Source organism: Cryptotermes secundus, unplaced genomic scaffold, assembly GCF_002891405.2.
Source record: "Cryptotermes secundus unplaced genomic scaffold, Csec_1.0 scaffold142, whole genome shotgun sequence".
Classification (NCBI taxonomy): domain Eukaryota; kingdom Metazoa; phylum Arthropoda; class Insecta; order Blattodea; family Kalotermitidae; genus Cryptotermes; species Cryptotermes secundus.
In genome coordinates this window covers 188,833-213,117 of record NW_019743148.1, presented here as the reverse complement: position 1 = coordinate 213,117, position 24,285 = coordinate 188,833, and the positions used below count along the sequence as shown (strand labels likewise).

General features: G+C 39.3%; 1 protein-coding gene across 4 annotated transcripts in view; it reads left to right on the top strand.

Annotated features, from left to right (window-relative positions):
* LOC111873755 (nuclear pore complex protein Nup98-Nup96) overlaps positions 1–24,285 on the top strand; it is a 68,403-nt gene that overhangs the window by 11,295 nt on the left and 32,823 nt on the right. For 3 of the 4 annotated variants that reach the window (XM_023868702.2, XM_023868701.2, XM_023868705.2), the window contains exons 5-17: positions 2,580–2,912; positions 4,612–4,791; positions 7,334–7,434; positions 10,062–10,347; positions 10,468–10,645; positions 12,568–12,682; positions 12,788–12,931; positions 17,509–17,747; positions 17,996–18,100; positions 18,509–18,613; positions 18,989–19,099; positions 23,148–23,275; positions 23,782–24,021. In XM_023868702.2, the coding sequence (XP_023724470.1) occupies positions 2,580–2,912; positions 4,612–4,791; positions 7,334–7,434; positions 10,062–10,347; positions 10,468–10,645; positions 12,568–12,682; positions 12,788–12,931; positions 17,509–17,747; positions 17,996–18,100; positions 18,509–18,613; positions 18,989–19,099; positions 23,148–23,275; positions 23,782–24,021 (2,265 nt within the window). The remainder of the gene's footprint in view (positions 1–2,579; positions 2,913–4,611; positions 4,792–7,333; positions 7,435–10,061; positions 10,348–10,467; positions 10,646–12,567; positions 12,683–12,787; positions 12,932–17,508; positions 17,748–17,995; positions 18,101–18,508; positions 18,614–18,988; positions 19,100–23,147; positions 23,276–23,781; positions 24,022–24,285) is intronic. The other variant, XM_023868706.2, reaches the window with a different exon arrangement.

Sequence of the window (24,285 nt, the reverse complement as noted above, 5' to 3'; positions counted from 1 at the left end):
AAACACTTGTCACTATAAACTCTGCCGAAACTAGTCCTTACCTTCTGAAGCAACAGTAGTCGGCTTATCGACTCAGGAATGTTAGCTTTATGCGCTCGTAGCGGCAAAACACGGTACTACAAAAGCTCTGCCCACAAAAGAATTAGTTCGGTTTCTTTTGGATACCCCATCATATATGGGTTTAGGAGAAAAATAATTTAAGGGGAAGTCTTATGATACAATAGTGTATAATTGTGAAATGAGTCAAAACAGTAGAGAGAAAGAGACAGACAGACAGGCTCAAGTCATACACCCCAGAAGGGGAGATAATGATGAAGCATAGCGTGGTGTGGTAAAGGCACTATGTAAGTCCCGACCGAGAGTCGGTATTGTTAATATTGTAAATAGAATACAAATTAAAGTCTAAATAGATCAGGGACGTAGGGTAGGATAGGGATGGCGTGTCGAGTAATAGTAATGAAGAAAGTGACAGTCTTAAGCCTGCTGCAGCAGGCGAGAGACTCGAACGGAGTCAGAACTATCACGCCCCGAGACCAAGTGTAAACCGACAGACGTCGGCATTCTTTTATTGTAAATAACAGTGTAAATAGATCAGTGTACTTAGGGTAGGATGTACACAGGGAGTTTTGATTTACTTCCCTGAACCAACCCGTCCACAACCAATCCAGAGCGACCCTACCAAAGCGAAGCTAGAACTGACCCCAGGCAGTCGACGACAGCCGAATACAGCGAACATCCTAACGGAAAGGGTGGCGATGGACTAAAGTAGTAATATTTTATTAGCTCCTTTAGGTATAACAAAGTGATGGCAGAGGTGGGGATCGGCCAACGCAAAGTGGCTGACGTAGAGAAAGAGCAACTGTGTTTTACTCACCCCTTACATTGAAGCATTACTTATGGCAACGGCGGTAGGCTGAGTCAGTGAAGGGTTGACTGATGTAGCGAAGGGACTAGCCAAAGAGAAATGGCAGACAAAGTGATTTAGTGTGTTTTAACCCACCCCCGTCACTAAGACATAATTGGCAACAGCGGTGAGATATCCAATCCACCCCTGTCGTAGAGGATAATATATGGTGTGACAGTCGATAAGTAGAGGCGGGTCAGACGGGACACGCCCGCTCTACGCCAATAATAAGAGGTGACAGTGATGAAGGGGCCGGCCAAAAGAGAACACTTGACTACCGCACTACTGGCCCTTAGTACTTTCATCACCCCTTCTTAAGATGTAATAGATGGTGGCAGCTGTATGCAACGAAGGAAGCCCAGAACCAGGAGAATCCTAGCTGAGGGTAATCTAGGATTATTGTGTTAACTTCTTACAGCGTAAGATGTGGCAAGGAGGGATACCTACATGCCCCCCTGTCACCATGGCATAATACTTGCAGAGACTCACCAGTCAGCTTGGTCCTTGTTTTTGGTAATGGTACACCATGGCCACTAGTGCTTCAGCATTGTCTTCATATCTCACATTTGTGGGGATAATATGCAGGCTATTAATGGCCAGTACTTGTATGGCTTTCTTGTTGTGCTTCACCACAGCATTGAAGTGATGAAATGGGTTCCAGGACATAGACCCATTGAACTTTGGTAGCTTTATTGTATCTCTTTCGGTTGCTGTACTGCTGTAATTTCCGTCCCCCACTTAAGCTTTGACTTCTGCCAGTTTTGTTTTAAGCCAGTGTCATGTTACTTCTGCCAGCTTCTTTTTTGCTTGTATGTTGATCAGTGTTTATTGGAACCTTGTGTCATATTTTTTGTGGGAGCTGAGTCTGCTTATCGACAGACACCCCATTGCTTTTAGATCCAGTCATGTCTCATGAATTTCAGCATCACAGCCTCCATTTTTTCTTGGCCAGGTCATGTTGTGGCATCTGTTTTTTTCTTGATTGGCACTTATGTTGATCTTCATGTCATGTAGGCTGGCACTTAATGGCAGCCTTTGTTTCAACCATTTCATTGGATAGATTCCATCATCTGGTCCATTTCTGCAGTGCAACAATTCAGTAGTATTGTAACATGTTATATGTCTTCCATCGCTGTGCAACGGCTACGGTGGAAATTGTTGAATTCCCACAGCGACAGATCGAATACCAACAGACCATTGCCTAGGAATGACCATGGCAGCGATTTATTGAAACAGCTGAAATACTGCGTTTCCATGGTAACGAACATAGAACACATGAAACCGAAGCCTGGGTGAAGGTGCTTTCTATTCCATCCAAAACCAGGTTATAATAGTCCAACTCCAAAGAGTTAGTTCACCCGTGTGGAGGCGGCATCGAATACCTCCACCATGACCCTGCGTAGTTGACAGTTGACAGTGGATAGTTGAAGTCTAGCAGCCGAGATTAATGGTGTAAGAAGAATTGTGATACCGGATGTGATAATAATTGTACTTGCTAGTGTAAAAGTGAACATTCAATAAACGTATTCATTCCAATCCAAAGACCCATGCTATTTATTCATGTTGCGTCACACATCCAACGTGTTACAGTATGTTACCTCATAGGAGAAGAGAGGTTAACTAACTACTTTGTGTGTCTTGTTTTATACAGAAATTTTATTTTGTATGTTTTCAGGTTTTGGAGCAAGCAGTACAACAGCTGCAGCTGTTGGAACTCCCATTAAGTTTACTCCAGTAACTGGCTCGGATACAGTGGTAAAGAATGGTGTAACACAAACCATTAGCACTCGTCATCACTGCATTACCTGCATGAAGGAATATGAATCAAAATCTCTAGAAGAATTGCGTTTGGAGGATTATGTTGCAAATCGCAAGGGACCACAGCAAGCACAACAAACTGGATTATTTGGAACATCAACAGGAGGTTCCCTCTTTGGTACAGGTGCTAGTACTAGTACAGGCACAGGAGGCATCTTCACTGACAGCAGTAAATCACTGTTTGGTGGAGGTATGTCCATGGGTTAGAGCATTGTATTTTACCATGATTCACAAATACTGCTTGGCCACGGATATTTTTTTAATAAACTTGTAGTAACCATGAAAATATGAGTAGTTGTAGGCAGGTGGTACTGTTAGAGTTTGTTTTACTTGTGTATAAAGTGGAAGATGTAGCATATGTTCAAGGTGTGGTATTTATTTGTTTACATTTGTATATTTAGGCTCACTTCATGCTGTTCTTCATCATCAACATTTACAGTTCTGTCGATGGGCTTGTGTTCCACAGTCACAGTGCAGTGTGTGATTTCTCTTAATGAAACCTATTTAAGGTTTCTTTGAGGGTCAGTGGATTTGAACATTAAATTGACAAAAATCTTCAATGAAGGGAATTTAATACTGAGATTGATTGCTTTAGGATCACTGAAGTTGAATTTTATGTGAGGGAAAACCTTAAATTAGTGGACAGTGTGGGTAACACTGTATTTGATTGTGTTTAAAAAGGAGGAACTAACATGGATACACACTTCTTTGATATTTAACGTTCTTTTCTTAAAAATATCAGGGTTTGTACAGAGGTGGGTGTGTTTGTGATTTATTATTTTATTCTCTTTAACAGTCATTACTTCTTGAAAATGGTTTTATTTCAGGTTTTATGAGTTGACCCAATCTGAAGTTAATACGTAGGTAAGCCAATAAGTAAGTTACAAATGGATATAGAACTTAAACAAATAAGCGTACTGATTTGAAAAATGCTTTTATTTCTCAACATAATCTCCCTGTACCCTGAGGCACTTGTCCCATCGTTTCAGAAGCCTCTGAAAATCAGCAGCATAAAATTCCTTGGGCTGCTGTCAAAACCATGAGTGTTTACATGGCATGGCCTGCCTCACAATACATGACAGGTTAGGTTTTCACAAAGTCTGTGCACAATGAGTACCGCACATTCTGATCCCACAACAAAAAATACAAAGAATGAGTCTGGCATTACAGCATCTCAATCACTACCATGATGGACATGATATGCTAGCCCGAATTGTCACAGGTGATGAGACTTGGGTTCACCAGTACCAGCCCGAAACAAAGCGTGCGTCAATGCAGTGGAAACATCCTGCATCGCCTGACAAAGAAAAAGTTTAAGGTGACACCACCCTCCAGGAAAGTGATGCTTACAGTCTTCTGGGATCACGAAGGCATACTACTCACTGCATTCCACCCTCAAGGCGATGCAGGATGTTTCCACTGCATTGACGCACGCTTTGTTTCAGGATGGTAATGATGAACCCAAGACTCATCACCTGTGACAGTTCGGGCTAGCATATCATGTCCATTATGGTAGCGATTGAGATGCTGTAATGCCAGACCCATTCTTTGTATTTTTTGTTGTGGGGTCAGCATGCGCGGCACCCACTGTTCACAGACTTTGTGAAAACCTAACCCATCATGTATTATGAGGTAGGCCATGCCGTGTTAACACTCCTGGTTTTGACAGCAGCCCAAGGAATTTTATGCTGCTGGTTTTCAGAAGCTTCTGAAACGATGGGACAAGTGCCTCAATATACAAGGAGATTATGTTGAGAAATAAAATCGTTTTTCAAATCAGTACTCAAGTTCTGTATCCATTTGTAACTTACTTATTGACTTACTCTTATATATACAGGATCACTGTTAAACATCTTTTATTGCAAGGTTCTGGTGTGTCCTTTTTGCAGGGTTTGGAACCAATTCTGGTGGTGTGTTTGGTTCTACCAACCAGCAGAGTGGTGGATTCTTTGGGAAGTCAGGATTTGGAACCATGACAACCACAACAGGGGGTGGTTCAAATTTCTCATTCAACACAACAACAGCAGCCAATCCGTTTGGAGTGAATGCACAGACAAAACCCTTTGGAAGTATGTAGTTCACATAGAAGTTTTACATCGGTTGACAGATTGTCATTCAGTATTAACTGTTTTATAATTTCACAGTATGTGTGTTGTCATTGCATGCTTTCATTACATTGTCCAGAATGAGAAAAGATTGATTGCAGGAGGTCACACTGACAAAAATATATAGCTTGGCAATAAGTAAATTCACTGAAATTGAATGAATGGAAGGATTCACAGGTTGTGTTCAGCAAATTTCCTTTGTTCTTGATTAGATATACTGTTTCTATCATTGTTCATTCTGTTCTTAGTATTTATATTTAAATCTGTTCATAAGCCTTTTCAGTTATTTGAATCCATTGAATTATAGAGCAACATAACAGTTTCATTCACATCTTGATTTGCAACCACATTTCTGCAAAAAGAAATTTTAGTGTACTTTCCCTTTTTTGAAAAATATAAAAGATTTTGAGATCACTTTCCTGTATGTGTGTATTCCCCCCTCCCCCCTATTGTTGCTTGGCAGCGGCTGGGTAAACACATTTCCGCTACAACGAATACACACACAACAGTAGAAGAATTGTAGGATGCTTTGGTTTCTATGTGGTTTATGTCATTAGGTGATAAGTTCCTCACAGAACGTTTTGTTTAATATCCTGGTATGTTTGTGTAATTGCATTGTTATTACAGTTTGAACATAAGGCCTGTTCAAAAGCTGACTTTAATGTAAAGCTTTGTATTTTAATCCTTCAGCCAAGTACTAAGGTGTGAAAAGAAGATAGGATGGCAGTTAGTATGAAAAATGATAAAGATGGAAATGGTCTCTCTCATTAACCTTTTCCCGGGTTTAATAATCTTTTCTTCTGTATTCTTTTTATCATTCTTTATTAACTAAGGATCTCTCAAACTTTACTATAATTCTGCAGATTTTAGTTGATTTGTCTGGTGTTTATTTCCCCCGTGAGTTCAGCTATTTTGTGAATGCTTGAGGAATAACACAAGAAGTTATTCTTTACCTTTTTAAGTGCAGTGTTTTACATGTGCTAGGCCAACCTTCATTTCTAGTTTGTTTCCGAACTTTTTATGGTTTGTTAAGATGACCAGCACAGTGCATTTATTGATTTATGAGAAAGCTAAAATACATTAATAAGGAAACCAAATTGTTTAGGGCTAAAAGGGTATTGAAGTAAAGCATAATGAGCCAGGGGAATATTATGGTTAGCCTAGTCTGTTATTGTCCATTAAGTCTGTATTGGTATAATTGCACCTGGTTATGACCTGACCTCACATTTAGTTCTTGGTAAGAACTGTTGCCAATATTAGGGTGACTAGACAACTCAGTTTTATATCAGGGTTCTTTCATTGACGTAATTAAAAAATGTAGTGAATTTGAGCTAAACACATTGCCTTAATTGCCTCGTGGCTGCGCCATAGCTCAAGCGGTTAGTCGCTGGCTTCCCACCGCGACGGCCTGGGTGCGATCCCAGGTCTGGTCAAGTGGGATTTGTGGTGTACAAAGTGGCACTGGGGCAGGTTTTATCTGAGTACTTCGGTTTCCCCTGCCAATCTTTATTCCACCAGTTGCTCCACAATCACTCTCACCTATCATCTGGGGCTGGTACAATAGGCCAGAAGTGGCCACAGTACAAGGACTTAGTCCCACCCCACTAGCAATGGAAAAAAAAAAAAACTAAATTGTCTCATCAATACAACTGAAGTGACTCTCAATAGTAAAATCCTTCGCACAGTGCTCAACCCTATTGCAGTCCCAACTTTATATTTGTAGATGTTTTAAATAATAGTTAACATGTATACAGTATACTTTTTTGAAAACAGAGTGCTGCATTAGAGAAATATAAGGTCAGATGGGAAGATGTGGCAAAGGTAGTTGTGTAGAATAGTTGGGTGTAACAGACGTGTGTAAAAGGGCATTTTATTAGCTCTGAAATGAACATGAAATGACCTTGGTGTCTTAATTAGGACAGTAGTTATTCCACATTTTTCTTAAGACAACTTATGCCCAGAAACAGGTTCTTTGACAGCTCAAAATCTAGTGCCCATAAAATGCCCCAGCCGCCCTTTACCCCCAGGAGATTCCTGGTACTGATTTCTGTTAGAGGCCCAGTTGACCTCAGGAGCATAGTGCAGCTGGAAGAATTAGGTCAGTTGACAAATGCAATAACCTCATTTGGAATTGAACCTCCAACCTTCCAGCTTGTAGTGTAGTGCCTCAACCTACCATGCTACCGCTTGCCCCCCCCCCCCCAGTTCTGAGAGGGTCATGTTGGTAATATCTCTATTGATTTGATGTGGAATGAGACTCCAGTGTTGTGATGTGATTTGACAAGACCACCATTTAGGGAAAACTTCAATTTAGTGTAAGAATAGCCATTTTGCTAAAGATTTGATAAATAGGGATTTGGCTGTAGTATGTTGGATTCTATTTGACTGGAATTAGTCCTGAGCCATTTTGAATGAAGATAAGTTTTGTTATTTAGAATGTTTACAAGTACTTATTAGGTAGTAATTTTTTTATTATTCTGATGTTTTGTTTTCTGTATGTTTACAGCTGCTACCCCACAAACAAACAGTTTGTTTGGCACTCAATCTCAGCCTTCCGCATTTGGCACTCAGGGTACTGGTTTTTCTGGCTTTGGAACTCAAAATCAGGTATGAAATTTTGTGAAAGTACAAATTCTGTTGGGGCACACAGTAGTGTAGTTGGTTGAGGGGCTATGCTACAGGCTGGAAGGCTGAGGGTTCAGGTCCCAATGAGGTCACTGGATTTTTTTCAGTTAAACTAATCCTTCCAGCCTAACTAGGCCCTGGGGTTTACTCGCCCTCTAACAGAAATGAGTACCAGGAATTAATTAAATCATTTTCCTGGGGAGTAAAGCGTGCCGGCGTGTAAGGCCGACAACCTTACTGCCATCTTTGAGGCGATTGTCTAGATAATGTGGGACCCTCAACGTCTCACAACCCTGTGGGCCTCCACGGCCTGGTACAGGGATAGCTTTACTTTTTACTTTTACAAATTCTGTTAAGATGGTTTAAGGCATAAGAAGACATGAATGCATTTTGCACAGAAAACATGCCAGTCTTTAAGAGACAGATGTACTAGAAAGCTGCTGCCAATTTTGCTGAAAGCGAGAGCCTTGAGGTGATGTTCCCACATTCCACAAATATAGGTCAGAAATTTTTTCTATGCTTTTGACATGTATTTGTCCATCACATAGTATTTTAAAGAAGTTGGTTCCACTATTATTGAAGAAGGAAGAAAACCTAGGAAGAACAAATCACTTTCTCTTTCAGTATGACGTGAACCACACAGAAATAACATGTCCAACAATTCTTCTATTGCTGTGCATGTATTTGTTTCCACAGGAATGTTTTTTATTGGCTTGTTGCATAGCAACTGAGACATTGCCTATTAACAGTAGGGCGTATACAGATACAGAGTAATTTATTATTGTTTTCTAGTACATGATATGTAAGAGCAAAATGTATTGTTTTTCACATAATATGGGTTTCATTTTGCTTCAGAATACTGTATTAAAATTTAAGACACATCCAGTTTTGAAATGAGGGTTTCAGGGAAAAAGGTGAAAGGTGTATTTATTTCAGTGAGTTTATTCAGAACAGATCAATTAAAATAACAAAACATTTTGAGCACATTCAAAGTGAAAAGTAATGAAAAATATACCAGAATGAAATGGAAATTTAAAATTTTTACTATTTCCACATTCCTTTTTATCTTTTTTTTATTTCATCAGAAAGTTTGTCCAGTGATTGTTCAGTCGCACTTTTCATTTTCTGAAGATGATGCACCCAGGCCACTTTGTTCGTCGTCGTCCCAAAGAATGTTATCTTGCTTTCCATCTTCCACATTAGACAAACAGCACTTCAAAAATTATTTTGGAATAATATTGACAGGTGCTTTTTTTCCACGCCTTTGATATCCACTTCACTGTTACTGACACTGATGCTCTTTTCATTTTGCCACTAGGTGTAAATATATGATTGTCTTTATTCAGCCAGGTATCATAGTGTTTATGGACAAGATGTTTGAATGGTGTGTTAATTGACACATCAAGTGGTTGTAATTTACTTGTCATGCCACTAGGAATTATCATTAGATCTACTTATGGTCCGTAACCTATTTCTGATTCTATTGGCCATGAAATGCATCTATTGCAAGCATACTTCATGGCTTTAATAATGCACCAGGCCGACAAGCCCGCCTTCCATTAACTCCAGTGTCATTAATGCAATTTTTTCTCCCCAAACTGTTACATCTTTGCAGAAATATTTTTTGGCACTATCATTCTGTTTAATATTACATATCGTGGTAATTTATTGCCATTTGCAGTTGTACACAGCATAACAGTAACACGTGACTTTTCATAGTCCGACAACAAAACTTTAAAATCCAGACAGTATATTTTCAAATTTCGAAGGAAATTTTTAACTGATATTTGTCTTATGTTGTAATGATAAGCTTTCTCTCTCCATAATCTTTTTTTCACACCATCCATGACTGGCCTTGTAAGGTATATTACTGTTTCTAGCACATTCTTTTGCTTTTGACAATAAAGCTTGCCTAGTTACAGGTAATTCTTTATTTCACAAACCTTTAAAATACTCAAAAACAAAGATGTCAATCACAAGATTTTTCCTTCCTTTGGTTCAGGAAAGGACTTTCTGTTTGTCAGCCATGAAAACAGTCTTGTTTGTATACTGTGCCCATGATGTACACATGCCTCACTTACTGTATACTTTCTACCAGTTGCGCGATTACCTATCTTTTCAGTGCACAGAATCACTTTTCTTTTGAATGTAGCATTGTGTGTAAAACACTTTTCTGTGGGTAAAAGCTGGTGGAAAACTGAATGCACCTGAGCAATAAGAATGTCAGGCAGTGATTGAATTGAAAGTTGGATTGACTCATAGTTAAAAATGGTGAAGGGGGATGATATGGCTTGATGACTCACTCTGAATGTGTTTACATTAGTTTCTTTCTGTTACCCCATGGACAGAATTCCTGGAATTTAAGACCTGCCTAAAATTTTCAACAAGAAAAATGTGTGTATTATGTTTGAAACCTTATGTTACATGACGTGTTATTTCATGGACTTTTGGTTTCATACAGACACTCTTTTATAAGACATTGGATTTGATGGACATTCAGCAATATTGGACACCCCCACTTCCTAATTAGCCCATTAAATTGTTAGGATATACTGTTATTGGAGAAGAAGAATGGATAATGTATTTGAACATTTCCTTTTTACATTTAGGGTATTGGACTCTTTAACCAAAACAAGCCAGCATTCAATATGGCAACAACTAGTACTGGATTCTCATTTGGTCAGAATACGTCAACAAATGCTGGAAGCATGTTTGGAGCAAAGTCCTCTGGAACAGGTGGCTTCACAAATACGTTTGGGAATCCCACAACCTCCAGTTTTGGTACTAACAATATGTTTGGGGCAAATCAGAATCAGTCACTTTTTAGTCAGCCTTTCAAACCAGCCACAACAGGTTTTAGCTTTGGACAGTCAACAGGTACAGGAACAGGTCTTGGTAAGTAGACATTCTGAAAGAAGTAATGAATTTGTTTAATCTGAATTATTCTAACATTTTCTTGATAAATTTACTAGTGTACACTGTATTATCTGTATTTTGTGTGTATGTCCTAAACAGGTGGAGGTCTAAACATTGGAGGCCAACCTATGTTTGGAAACACAGCTAATAAACCAAATATGTTTGGAGGCAGTACTGGAGTGTTCAATACTGGAGGATTTGGTATTGGTTCCACATTTCCAACAGGAACAGGTCTTGGAACTTCTGTCGGTCTTGGAGGAAATCCATTGCTTGGAGGGTTTGTATGGATTCATAGCAGAACAGAGCCATGTGAAAGAGTATTAACCTTTAAGAGACAGCCATTTAAATTCTGGTAATGGTAGCAGGACGGAGTTAATTTAAATGCCCGCCACTGTAGAGTAATAAAAATTGTAATCATGTTACTCAAAATGCTGTGATTTCTACAATTTTTGTGATAAACGAACGAAATAAACGCTGTTTTTATCTAGAAAGAATATAGAATCAGTTATTGTAATTTACCGATTTTAAAATCTCTTTAACATTTTTACACTGATGCCAAAAAAAATTTTTCCCTCCATTTCGAACGTCTGTGCACAAAAATGCATACAGTTCCTGCACAAAACGTTTCTGCAGTCTGAATGCCTGCTGCTGACATCATTTTATAGCTATGGCTTACGTGGCAACAGGGGCGGAAGTTTATGCTTGCGTTCCTCATTCTCCAGCTCGTAGCTTCCTTTCGGTATGTGCACGAGTGTGGGCGATGTCTAATCGTTCGCAGAAACACTGACTGTATTATCTCGTATAGACAAACAAGTAGCAGTCTGTTTTGAAATATAGCCGAGCAGTGTCAGAACGTTCAAGGCTAGCATTGTGTTCAGCTGTCCACCATGACCTCGTATTTGGAAGAAGCTGAAATTGAGAATCAGCTTACAAATGACACCGATTCAGACTGTTGTACCGATGACTCTGAGAGTTGCGAGGAAGAAAGTGAATCAGAAATTGAAGTCGATGAAGAACCATCATCTTCGTCGGCAACCTGGGGACCACCACACCAGCGTGGCAAGAGGAGTGTGAATAATTATTCAGGTGGAGCTGTGGGCAAACTGTGGCAAACAGTTATAGCATCTGTCGTCGAACCTGGAAATGGACAAATAAACTATTTTTCCATCTCCTGGATCTGAACAGTTACATCCTGTTGTCACAAAGATAATTTCATCTCGCTCTTGTGCGGAAGATGCTGGAAGGGGTCCACCTCGCCATCAACGGCCCAGGGGTCGAACCCCTGCCGGTTTATCGGAGATATCTCGATTATAGGAGGCCAAACCACATCACTGGTCGACTTCCTCTACTTCGCAATTGAGGTGTCGTGTGTGCTTTTCGCGTGGAAAACGAAGAACCGTCCGGACAAAGTGCGTGAAGTGCGACGTCGGACACTGGATTTCCGGATGTTTCCAAGATTTCCACACGAAGCCAACAGTCCGTTAGACGACGCAGGTGGGAAGAGAGACAACTTATAAAGCTGGTGACCAAAAATCATGTAAGTAGAAAAAGAATTTATAACTTAATATTAGATTTTAAAAAGCCGGCCGCATGCGTGGACTGCGCGACGACATATGGCGTCATTCGTCCCCTTGACTTTATTTTCATGACGCCATATGGAGTCGCTCGGCTCTTAAAGGTTAATCTGTATCACATTATCAGCATTTGAGGTTGATTATTACACATTATTGGACATATTATCATCTTAATTATGATCTTATGGTAAAGAAACTATTATGAGATGGTGGATTGAGAAAGAAATACTTTTTTTACCTGATATTTCTGTTATGTAACCGTTTACTTGTAGGAGTTATATGAATTTTGTTAAGTGAACTGGGGAAGGGAAGAAAGAGACTAAAAAAGTGAAATAAAAAAGAACCAAATGGGAATGTTTCCCAGTATAACTGTATGTACTAAACTGTTGTGCAGTCAGTGATCTAAGCATGCTACTTGCTTGAATAATGTTTAGTCTTCTAGATGGAGAACAGATTTCAGTACACTTGAGGTTTGGCAGTGTGATATATTTACCTAGTGTAGAATTGGGAATTTGATAACATTAGTTGTGTATAAAGTGCCTGTATTTATAGGATCAGGAACTGTCTTTGGATGCGTAACAAAAAGGTACTATGTGAAACCGTGGTGTTATATCCTTATTTACAGAGCTGGAACTAACCCAGTGACAAATCAGCAAGGCAGTGGAACTGTTCACCAGCAGATTCTGGCCTTGGCGTCAATGCCCTTTGGTGACTCTCCATTGTTTCGGAATCTCCTGCCTGTGAGTTGTATATTAAGTGTTATGATTCTAAAGTGCTTGTTGATTTAGAGGGAAATAACTTGATGTATGTAGAAGTAGTTAACAGTAAGATGTTATTTTCTGTAGGCTACGGGTAAAACGGATGAGCTACTTAAACCAACAAATCCAGCAGCCCAGAAAGCAGCTGTCTCTAATAACCATTTTAAAGTATCACCAAGAGAAAATGTTAAAATTAAAGTGAAGCCATTGGGAGTATCTTCACTTTCTAAAGTAAGTAATACTTAAGTAAATTTTACAAACTAATATAATTAATAAACGTAACCAACATAACCATTTAATAGCTCTTTAAAATAGTTGTGCTGCCTGTTAAGAATATTACATAATCTGTATCTGTGGAGAAAAGAATTGCAGCAGAACTCAGAAGTACGGTGTAGATTATGTGTGAATATTGTGTTTTTATGTTTGTACCATACAGAGAATTTGTCTCTTTGGTGATGACTTCTGTTCTGCTAGTACTCTGATTTTAACAACAATTGCCCTGAAATAATGCATAGACATAGGTGCTAGGCCTTGTGTGCGGAGTTTTTTTTATGAATTTTTAAATGTTTGTCTTAACTCTCACAGATGGTTTATGCTGTGCTTGGTTTATACTACTACACTCAGTAATTTTGTGTATTGTGGGTTTGACACAACATATTACAAGTTATTCACATACACTTCACATATCCACATCCTACCTCAAAATAGTCGCCGTTGGCCACTATGCAAGTCCTCCAATGTTAGTATAGCTGCTGGAAACACTGCTGTAAGATAGTTGCAGGAACGTCCCGTACGGCTTCTCTTGCAGCAGTGATGATCTCCTCAGCCAACTGAAATCAACGCCCACCTAGCTTTTCTTTCAAGTGGGGAAATGAAAAGAAATTGTATGGTGCAAGACCAAGTGAGTATGGAGGGTGTGGCAGAACGCTGATGTGTTGTTTTACCTGCTCTTGGACATGCACACAGTGATGTGCAGGGGCATTTTCATGCAGCAACAGCCAGTTCTTCCTGCACCAAAGCTCAAAATGCTCACGACGAATTGAATTTCATAGATGGTGAAGGGTTTCCTTGTAGTGGTGCTTGCTTACAGCCACTTCTTCAGGGATGAATTCCATGTGTACAGTTCAAGTTGAAAAATAATTCAAGCATTACTTTGCCCTTTGACCTGTTCTGTTGTGGCTTCTTTTCTTGGCAATGATGGCCATTTCCAGGTGGCCGATTGTTGCTTCAGTTGCAGACTGTACAGAAAATGCCATGTTTCATCTCCCGTTATAATCCAATTGAGAAATGTCCCATCTTTGTCAGCACTATCTGAGCCATGTTTACCTATGGCTCGGCTGGATAATTGGGCATCCTCTTATCCTATTCCCTGCCTCTGAGTTACCCATTCCACTATTCCAGTTATACCACATGACCCCCCCCCCTCCAGCTGTTCTAGCATGTACATGGAGTTTTGTTTTTGGAGGAGTTGTATGGAGATCGAGGACTAGAGTGGGTGGTGGGCCAGCAGTCGGCAGAAATTCTGTTTTAGTATCTTATCTTGGCCAGCAGAGGAAGTGACTGATTTTGGTGTATGAGAGTAGTTCTGGGAGGTTATTATTGTTTTATTTGAAAGAGTGTAATTTCATTGGAGATTTCTTATAGGCCATTGAATATTGATAATGTCAGTGCAAGGGTTTAGTCTGGCCGCACCATAGCTCAAGCGGTTAGTCGCTGACTTCCCACCGCGGCGGCCCGGGTTCGATCCCGGGTCTGGTCAAGTGGGATTTGTGGTGGACAAAGTGGCGCTGGGGCAGGTTTTCTCCGAGTACTTCGGTTTCCCCTGCCAATCTTCATTCCACCAATTGCTTCACAGTCACCCTCACCTATCATCTGGTGTTGGTACAATAGGCCAGAAGTGGCCGCAGTACAAGGGACTTAGTCCTACCCCACTATCAATAAAAAAAAGGTGTTTAGTTTTAGTAGTATGGTTATTGCTATTTAATTGAATGTTGGATCTGTGAATGTTAGTGTGTTTTTTTATTATTATTGCTATTGCTATTTATATTGTTTATTAAATATGTAGTGTTAGGGCTCTGGCTCTCTCTAATACTCTAGGTTGGACACCCCAATCCATCTGGGGAGCATTCGAGCACAACACAAGAGCCAGGAATGCATGCAGCATCCTCCCTTTCTATTTGAGAGTGTTGAAATAAAGAAGGGAGGGGCAAATGCTCATGTGAATGTTATGTTTGTCGTGCACCAGGACATGTGGAACACTGCTGGGTAACACGAGACATGTTCCGGTCATCAGACAGAATTTTGTGGCAAGTACGATGGCTAATCCATGCTGCTGCTGCTGCGATTTCATCAATCATTTGGAAGTGGTTGGCATGCGCCAGCATTGCAACTTCTTGGATCTTGAATTCATTTCTGACCGTTCTTGACCAACCAGCATGCTCATCATCTTCCAAACTATCTAACTTAAAACGGCACCATGGCCCAGGGCTTCTATGCCGTACACTTGCTTGATCATCTGAAAAATTTCAGTAGCAAATTTGCCTAATTTTTGTCAGAACTTGATGTTTCTTCATTGCTCAAACTGCGACATTCTCGATTTCTGCCGTTTGCAGAGAAGTACCCTTCACAACAGTGACTTTCTTTCTGAATACACCACACACATGTTCCTGCTTCTTGTTTGAACGAAGAATGGACATGGTTCCATGTATCCGCTGTAGTGTATAGCAGCGCCACTGTGGAGCCAGTCCACGAAATAATTGACTGTACTACGTATATACTATGTTGTGTTGGTGCTGGTGTCATAGATAAAGACTAGCTCTGTTGAATGGGCCCAAATGATTAGGTTCCACCTGAAGACAGAGACAGAATTCAGTCTCAAGGTTTTCTGGTTTTAATTAAAACAGGACAATGAATAATGTCCAGGAAGAATAATTTCACTAATTATAAATCAAAATGTTTTATGTAAAACATCACTTTTGTTAATTTGAAGATTTCTCACACTGTTCACCTAACATTCATTAGCCAGTAAGAAAATTTTTCCACCCTTCCATTGCTGTCAGACTTTGTTTTTGTTATTTTGTTCCTCTTTTGTATTATATTTAGTTATTGCTGGCATGCACAGTCAGCTGCTTGTACACACAAAAGATTCATTAACTAAATCATGTACATGAATTATACATATATAGATCAGTAAATGGAAAAATGTGTTAGAAATGTTTATTACTTTTTTATTTTCACTCTCCCTGCTCTGGCATCATTGTTATTGAAATAGAACAATCCTCTTCCATCATCCAGAGGTAATCATGTTGTGTGAATACGGATAATCTTTTGTCACTAACTAAAACATTCTGTTGCTCTCATCCCTCCTGTCTTCTAACTTATAATATTATTGCAGTTATTTGCTTTCTCCGAGTTAGTCCCCATTTACTTAAACATAGGCCCTGTCTTCAGTCTACAGTCCTACATTTTGATGTGACTTTACTTTAATTTTGTTATTACTGCCCATACATGCCATCTGTGTTTGAAATATTTTAGCTACCGAGACTTTGTGGCACTTGTGGAAGTTCAGTCACTAAACAAAGGGTATCCATTGCTCAGAATCTGTTATAAAAATTGTAGAACCTTAATAAGGATAAACACATTAAGGACCGGTGACTTAAATATTTAAATCACCCTGGGGCCGCCATTATTAAACCTACTATCCTAACTTGTGCACTGTTCACTTTAAAAATTAACATAAAATCTCCTAATTAATTTTATGAACTAAAATTTTTGGAGAACACTTACCAATGCTCCTAGAAGTGCTTGAGGGTGTGATATTTATGGAAACATTCCCCTTTGTGAAGTGGCATTACACAGAACTTGCAAATCTAGACATACTCCTTTTTTTGTGAACTGTGCAAACACAGCATTGCCTAGGAGGATGCTTCCCCCTGGAATGTTCACTCATCACAATTTTCATGAGGGTATGTTTCCGCATATCACCCGAGAGTTGCCCTGGGGGGTCCGCATGAGGCCTGTGTGGGTTGGGAGTTGATGGGCCCGGTCGCACTGAGTCTGTGTCTGACTCTTGTTCTGCTGCCACCATCTGGTCTGTAGCCCAGGCCTTTGCCACATTCATCAGAAATGCTTTGTATTTCAATTTCGAATCAGGGTTTAGATTTTTTACTGTCCCCGAAATGTTATGGAGCTACTGTCAGTTTTACTGTCTGTGGCCACAATTCTTTGTTCTCCACTGTCACTGCCACTCTGTGAATCACCATGACTACGCGTCTCACAAGTCAGGTCCGCTAGCTCATCGGAGAAGAATTTGTCCTTGTCCATACCCCACCACTAACTACTGGCTGATACATACAGCTCGAAGAGCAGCAAAGAATTTTCGTTTATAGTGGGTTAAGAACACAGTGAGGTCAAGTTACTGACAAGTAAGCAAACATTCCAGAGTTTTATTACGCCATTGCCTGCAACTTGGGTGGTGCCAGAAGAAGGTATAATGTGTTACAACCTAATGTGTCCTAAAATCATGATATCATGCAACCGGTCCTCAATGTGTTAAGGTGCTTTTTTTTTTGCACTGGGCTTTCAAGAGTCACATGTTTAGGGCGTAATAGTATGTTGCCTGACATCACTGTATTAAAAGATGCTATGAAACTGTGCCAATACTTGTTAAATGTTCTAATTTAGGGAGACACTTCTGGAAATATGTAAAGGGTAAGTGTAATGAAGTAAAACTGGTTGGTGAGTCAGAACTGGATTACTTAAATGTAATACTTCATAATTTGTGCTGTTCATTGTTGGTACCTTTGTAGAAGTCCTTGTTTGAGGGTCTTGAAGAACCTGACCCCACTTTGCTGGATACTTTCCAACCTCGCTCCAGCACCAAGAGACTGATGCTGAAACCGAAGGCAGTGACCCCAGTTACTGGACAGCTCACTGTTCAGTTACCAGGTGCCATGTCAGGAGATGGAGATGTGTTAGAAGCTGATAAAGAAAATAAAGAAGTTCATCAGACTAGTGTAATGTTTCCAGACCAGTGTGTGGACTCGTGGTATGTGTATGGAGTATTTTACTTTATTTAATTATTCTGTGTACAGTGGCTCTCATTTTCCATGTTTTCAAACGCTTATAATTTGTGTTCCGCCCTCAAAGTAAGACTATGTTTCACACTGATATAAAATAACAAAATACTGTATTTTAAATCTTGTTTTTCAACATTTTCTGAAGTAGGTGGTGTGATAACAGTTTTCAAACTGAATAGTAAGTAGTATTTCACAAACTTATTCTCATTTTTGGCAGGCTTCGTAAATCACTCCGTAAAAATACAGGAGAAACTGAAGAAGAACAAGAACTATCAGATGCACGAGACACTTCATCACCTTTAATAGGAAATGCAGTCATCAGGTATGTATATTATATTAAATTAATAGAAAATGCAGGTGTAGATGAGAGGGTAGCATGGAATATGCAGTGAAACCTCAATATTACAAGAGTTTCAGGTTTTTTGGGAGGTGGGAAGGGGGCTCATTCTAACATATTTGTAATATTTCAAAGTGGTTCAAATATGTAAGGACAGATCAATCCCCTAACATACAATGATGTACCAAGTGTTGATTGTGCAGGCTTATCAGACGTCCAGGGGGCTTGTCAGTACGTCATCTCTGCACATACTGCGTGAGCCCTGTATAAAACAGATAGTAAAATATTGTATTGTATATCTTGTTTTTCAACATTCTGAGAAGTAGGTGGTGTCTAACAGTTTTCAGACTGAATAGTAAGTAGTATTTCACAAACTTATTCTTATTTTTACAGGCATCGTAAATCACTCTGTAAAAATACAGGAGAAACTGAAGGAGAAAAAGAACTGTCAGATGCACAAGACATGCCATTGCTTTTCAGAGGAAATGAAGTCCTCAGGTATGCATATTATATTGAATTAATAGAAAATGCAGGTGTAGATGAGATGATAGCATGGAATATACAGTGAAACCTCGGTATTGCAAGAGTTTTTTGTTGGGGGGAGCTTGTTCTAACATATTTATGGTATTTGAAAGAGGTTCAAATATATAAGGACAAATCCATCCCCTAACATGCAATGATGTACCAAGTGTTCAGGCTTATCAGACATCCAGGGGGCTTGTCAGTATGTCTCGGCACACACTGGGTGAACCCGTTATAAAACAGATGGCAAAACATATATTATATTTTGTTTTTCAACATTTTCTGAAGTAGGTGGTGTGATAACAGTTTTCAAACTGAATAGTAAGTAGTATTTCACAAACTTATTCTTAGTTCTGGCAAGCTTCATAGATCACTCCATGGAATTAGAGGAGAAACTGAAGAACAAGAACTATCAGATGCACAAGACACATCATCACCTTTAATAGGAAATGCAGTCCTCAGGTATGTATAGTATATTAAATTAATAGAAAATGCGGGTGTAGATGAGAGGATAGCGTGGAATATGCAGTGAAACCTCAATATTACAGGAGTTTCAGAGTTTGGGGGGCAGGGCATTCTAATATATTCATAATATTTTAAATTGGTTCAAATATGTAAGGACAAATCCATTGCCTAACATGCAACAACATACCAAGTGTTCATTGTGCTGGCTTATGAGACTTCCAGGGGGCTTGTCAGTATGTCATCTCGGCACACACTGTGGGAACCCCTCACAAACTGAAAGGTCATTCATTCAGTAATCACCTGATCATTGAGTCTCTCAGTGTTATGCCACCAAGTGTTACAGGAGCTTCTTTCTATAGTGCTCTGTTCTGTGTCTATGACTCATGTGAGATACTGCTTAGAACAACGTTTTCATTTATGATTGTTATGTGGGGGGTGGGGAAAACTCATACAAATCATGCAGGAGAAAATTTCACCGTAAATTTCCTGACACAACATGTCCATCTGGAGATACAATTTCGAAATTAGTGAAGAAAGTTTGCACCCACTGTATGTTGATTGACAGAAAGCAATTAAAAAGAAATTGTGTTTTAAATGAAGAAAACTTGGTGACATAGGTCATTGATTAGAAAATTCTTCTCAAAAATGTTTGCGGTGATTAGCGCAATAAAGTGATGTTTCTGTAGGCAGTGCATGGGGAGCAACTAAACTGTTGCATACTCATCCTTATAAAATTACTGTTATTCCTGAAATTAAACCTGCAGATTTTGAAAAAAAAGAGAGGTTTTGTAATTGGTTTATCAGTCATGTGCATGACAGACTTATCGATCCTAAGCTGACATTTTTCACAGATGAGGCCAATTTTAATCTCTCTGGATATGTTAGCTCACAAAACAACATGTATTGGAGTAGTGAAAATCTGCATGCCGTAATTCAACTTCCGCGTTACGACCAAAAAATATGTGTATGGTGTGTGATTAGCGCAAACCATATCATTGAACCAATATTTTATGAAGGAACTCTTGATGCTCAATAGTAAATTAATTAAGTACTCAATCCATTTTTCATTAATTTGGCACCTGCAGAAGAAAGATTTGGTTATTTTATGCAAGACGGGGCAACTCCACATGCAGCTAATGAAACCATCTGAGCATTATGCAGTGTGTTTGGGGAAATAAATGGGGACAGTAGAATTATTAGCAAGGGTTTGTGGCCCCCTAGATCCCCAGATATAAACTCCTGTGATTTTTTATTTGTGGGGAAAACTCAAAAGTGTTGTATATGCAAACAATCCACGTGACGTGGAGGCTCTAAAACAGAATATTCATGAAGCAGTTTACAACATTCGTCAGTGTGAATTGCAGCAAGTTTCTTGAAATCTGTTTAAAAGAATTCAGACATGTCTCACAGTAGAGGGCAGGTATTTTGAACATCTTCTATGATGGTGAGTACAATATTAATTACTATATTTCATTAATGATTAATAAAAGAAATAAAGAATGTGTGCTAGCAGTTCTGGCCATGTGGCAGCATTTTTGTCAGCAGTGGAGCAGGGCTTTTTCAGGAAGTTGCCGACGGTAAAATCAATGTCCAATTAGCCTGCCCTCTGAACGCAGTGCATAATACAGTACGGCACTAAGGTTTTATTGATGTATGACAGTGTTTGTTCTTTGTAGTGGTTCTCATGGAGATAAGAAGATATGAAGAATACTTAACATCCTAATCATTTTTAGTACTGTCTGAACCAAAGAATTGATAATTTTCATTAACTTCCGTAACCGAGTGCTAATTAGGTACCATGCTTTACACCCGCTCTGCTGCATGCTCACAAGTCACTGCAAATGCATGAATGATTGTATGTACAAGGGGTGGGCCCTCTCGGCCCTTGCACCGTGACCTACAGTGATCTATTGTGCTTCTCCTTTTGATTATCCCCTCAGCAATCCTGCGCTTCGAATAAAGTGCAGGATTTTGTATATGGGGCTGTCAAAATAGTCACTTGGTTCCATAAAGTATTGACCCAAGTGACGTAATCTTAAATAAGCTAAGGCCTCACATTTACACAGGATATGTGTGGCTGTTTCATTTTCTTTTTGACACCTCTCATGAGTGGGACTATCACTTAGTCCCAGTTTGAAGAGGTGTCCTTTAAGGTGACAGTGTCCTGTAAGTAGTCCCACTACCCATCACTGCATATGCATACTTAGGGAATAAACTAGTTGACTTGCATTGAACTGGAGTAACAGACCAATGCACAATGCAGTTTAAATCTCACTAATATTTGACATGCATTATGTTATGGATTGCAGTGATGTCATTATTGGGATGCATATATGTTTTTGATGGTTGTGAGATAATCATTATACCCAACTGCTTAACAGTAAAACTTGTGTTACAGTAGTGCCACTTGGACTTCCTGAATCCATAACTGTCTAATTTTCTAACCTAATAAAATTAGGTTCAGTTAGCTTATCACACTCATAATGAAAATAACTCTGTAACATACATGGATTTGATCTGTAACATGTTAGTCCCCTTATACATGACATGGCACTGGTAACACAAGTCTCATCTTGTTATGTCCGTCAGTCACAAAACAAGATAGCAAAACAAATTTCATCAGTAAGTTCCTCTGACAAAAAAAAAACAACAAAGATTAAGGCAAGTTAAAACTAATTCTGTTACATCAGCTGACTAGCTTAAGTATATGTGGAGTTATATCTCCGCTACACCGTACATCTTCATTGAGTGATGCTTAAGCATAGGAGCAACCTTATCTTGTAGACTCTGCTTGGTACATGCTTTGATGCTGGTTTCTTGCTCGGCTTTTTCTTCGACTCTGAAGGTGGAGGTGATATGTCCTTCAGAAACGTCAGTTGATTTTCAGCAGACTGCATGATGTTATATACCAGAAGATAGTGTGGCCTGCATTGTGTAATGTACTTCACCTCTGTGAAACAGACTAGTGACATTCCCAGTTAAACCAATGACATATTTGAGAATTCAGAAACAAATAATATACTGATTCCAGCAAAGATATTGTCCCATGTAGGAGGGTATGCGTGACAAAATGACGGGTTCTAGTTCGGGTGATTGGATTTATTAACACCTTGGTTACACGCACTCTCGTGATTACACTTTAATACAGGTCTATCGCTGACTTACATGCACCTTATAATCCACTGCACTGTCGCACACGCTAGTCTTTTAAATCACACTTGGCATTCTGGGTTCCACTGCGCTTGCTTCCGCCACTCTCAACTACTATTAACTCATACTGCTCATAACTGCTCGTAACTCATACTCCTCTTAACTCAGTACTGAATACTGCATGAATAATGTTCGCTGCTCCTTGTATAGGCTCGGCATGGACCACATAGAGAAAACATTGGTGCTTGGCAAGAGATATGAGGTATTGTTGTCAGGTTTGTCTACCCATGCATTGCCTAGCAATAGACGCCCTACTGTTGCACGACGTCACAGCCTAGCGGGGAGGAGTGTTTACCAAGTGTTGCGTAGTAACAGGATGAATGGGGATATGTGACGTCACTCACACTTCCTGTTGCACTATCCAAGCATTCACAGAGTTGTCGCCTAGCAACGCACCGATACAATCCACAACTCTTCCATTGCGCACATGCCCCGAGGCCTCTGTGACTCAACAGTTCCTGCATAGAGACAGTACACCACAATATGATTATTTTGTATCCCTTTGGTTCAGGCAGAGCCTTCTTTTTGCATGTGACTTTCTTGATATGTAACTCACTGCATCTGTGCAAAGTGAACTACTGGGATAGAGATTCCAACACAGATGTAGTCATTGGTTCGGACCATACTCTCTTTTTATGTTACTAGCAGATGATGGTCTACAATTTCCTGGCTGTATTTTTTTAAAAGTGCAAATGGTCACATAACATTCATAGCATTCCTTGTTACATGCCATCAGTTTTTTGCATTCTTATATACGTTTTTAGTTTTCATCTAACTTTATTATCAGCACACATGATGAGCCAGCATTAAATATGGGGTATGCACTTTCTTTCAGTCCTGGACGGAGAAACACTGAATCTGTTACTGATAACACTATTGCAGAATTAAAAACACAAAAAAGTAATTTGCCCCTAAATATGGATGATAAAGAAAATGTTAGCAACAATAGCTCAACATCTTCAGGTAGGTTTCAGTCTATATTTTTCTAATGTATTTAATGACTGCAGTCATAATTTCATAAATCTATAAATAACTTCTGATTAAAAATCATTGCATTTGCTAATTATTGGGGTTCTTAGACATTTTTGGTATGTGCATTTCCTTATTGGATTTCATGCAGTTAAACAGACAAATTGGAAGCCATAATGTTGTGTTACTAATTATATTGTTAATGAAGCCAGAGACTGTATATATCAGCCTTATGCACAGGTAAACCACTGGCCTACAGGCTGAGTAAATTTATTCTGAATGTACTTTGCTACTAGTGTATGGGGTTCCATCGAACACAACTGTATTACTTGTATACAATTATGATTGCTCAAACTGACATGCTAGTAGTACAGAACAAGGCAACACTTCAGTACAGTATTTCAGGTGGTTTTTGATATTTGAGGATAATTCAATTCTCACATTTACAGATATGAAGAAAGGTGAAAAATGTTTAAAATGTTTTGCTGACCATGTTCCAGATGACAGCTTGGAGGCAGATGAACCTGCTGCAGTTATGGAAGGTGACGACTCCCATCCAGCTGGAATTGTATTGCGTCGTGTTGGCTACTACACAATTCCACCTCTAAGTGAACTCATTTTTCGTGTCAGTGTTGATGGCAGCTGCACGGTGGATAATTTCACAGTTGGCCGTGAGGGATATGGCAATGTCTTCTTCCCTGACTCATTTGATGTGGCTAACCTGAACCTAGATGAAATAGGTAAAGTATAGCAAATGTGTTAATATACCACATTTATCTGACCATGAGACAAGGTCTTGTTACTTTTGATTTCTTTGAAACTTGGAATTGATGTAACATTTACAATTAAAGGAAAGTACATAAAAGGCAAGCCCTTTTAAAAATGCATGGGAAAACAGATATTTGGCAAATTTGGAGCACTGCAAGACACATATCAGCTCAGAACCACTATATTTTCATGGAATTAAGTGTTATATGTTAACAAAAATAAAGTTACACAGGCAC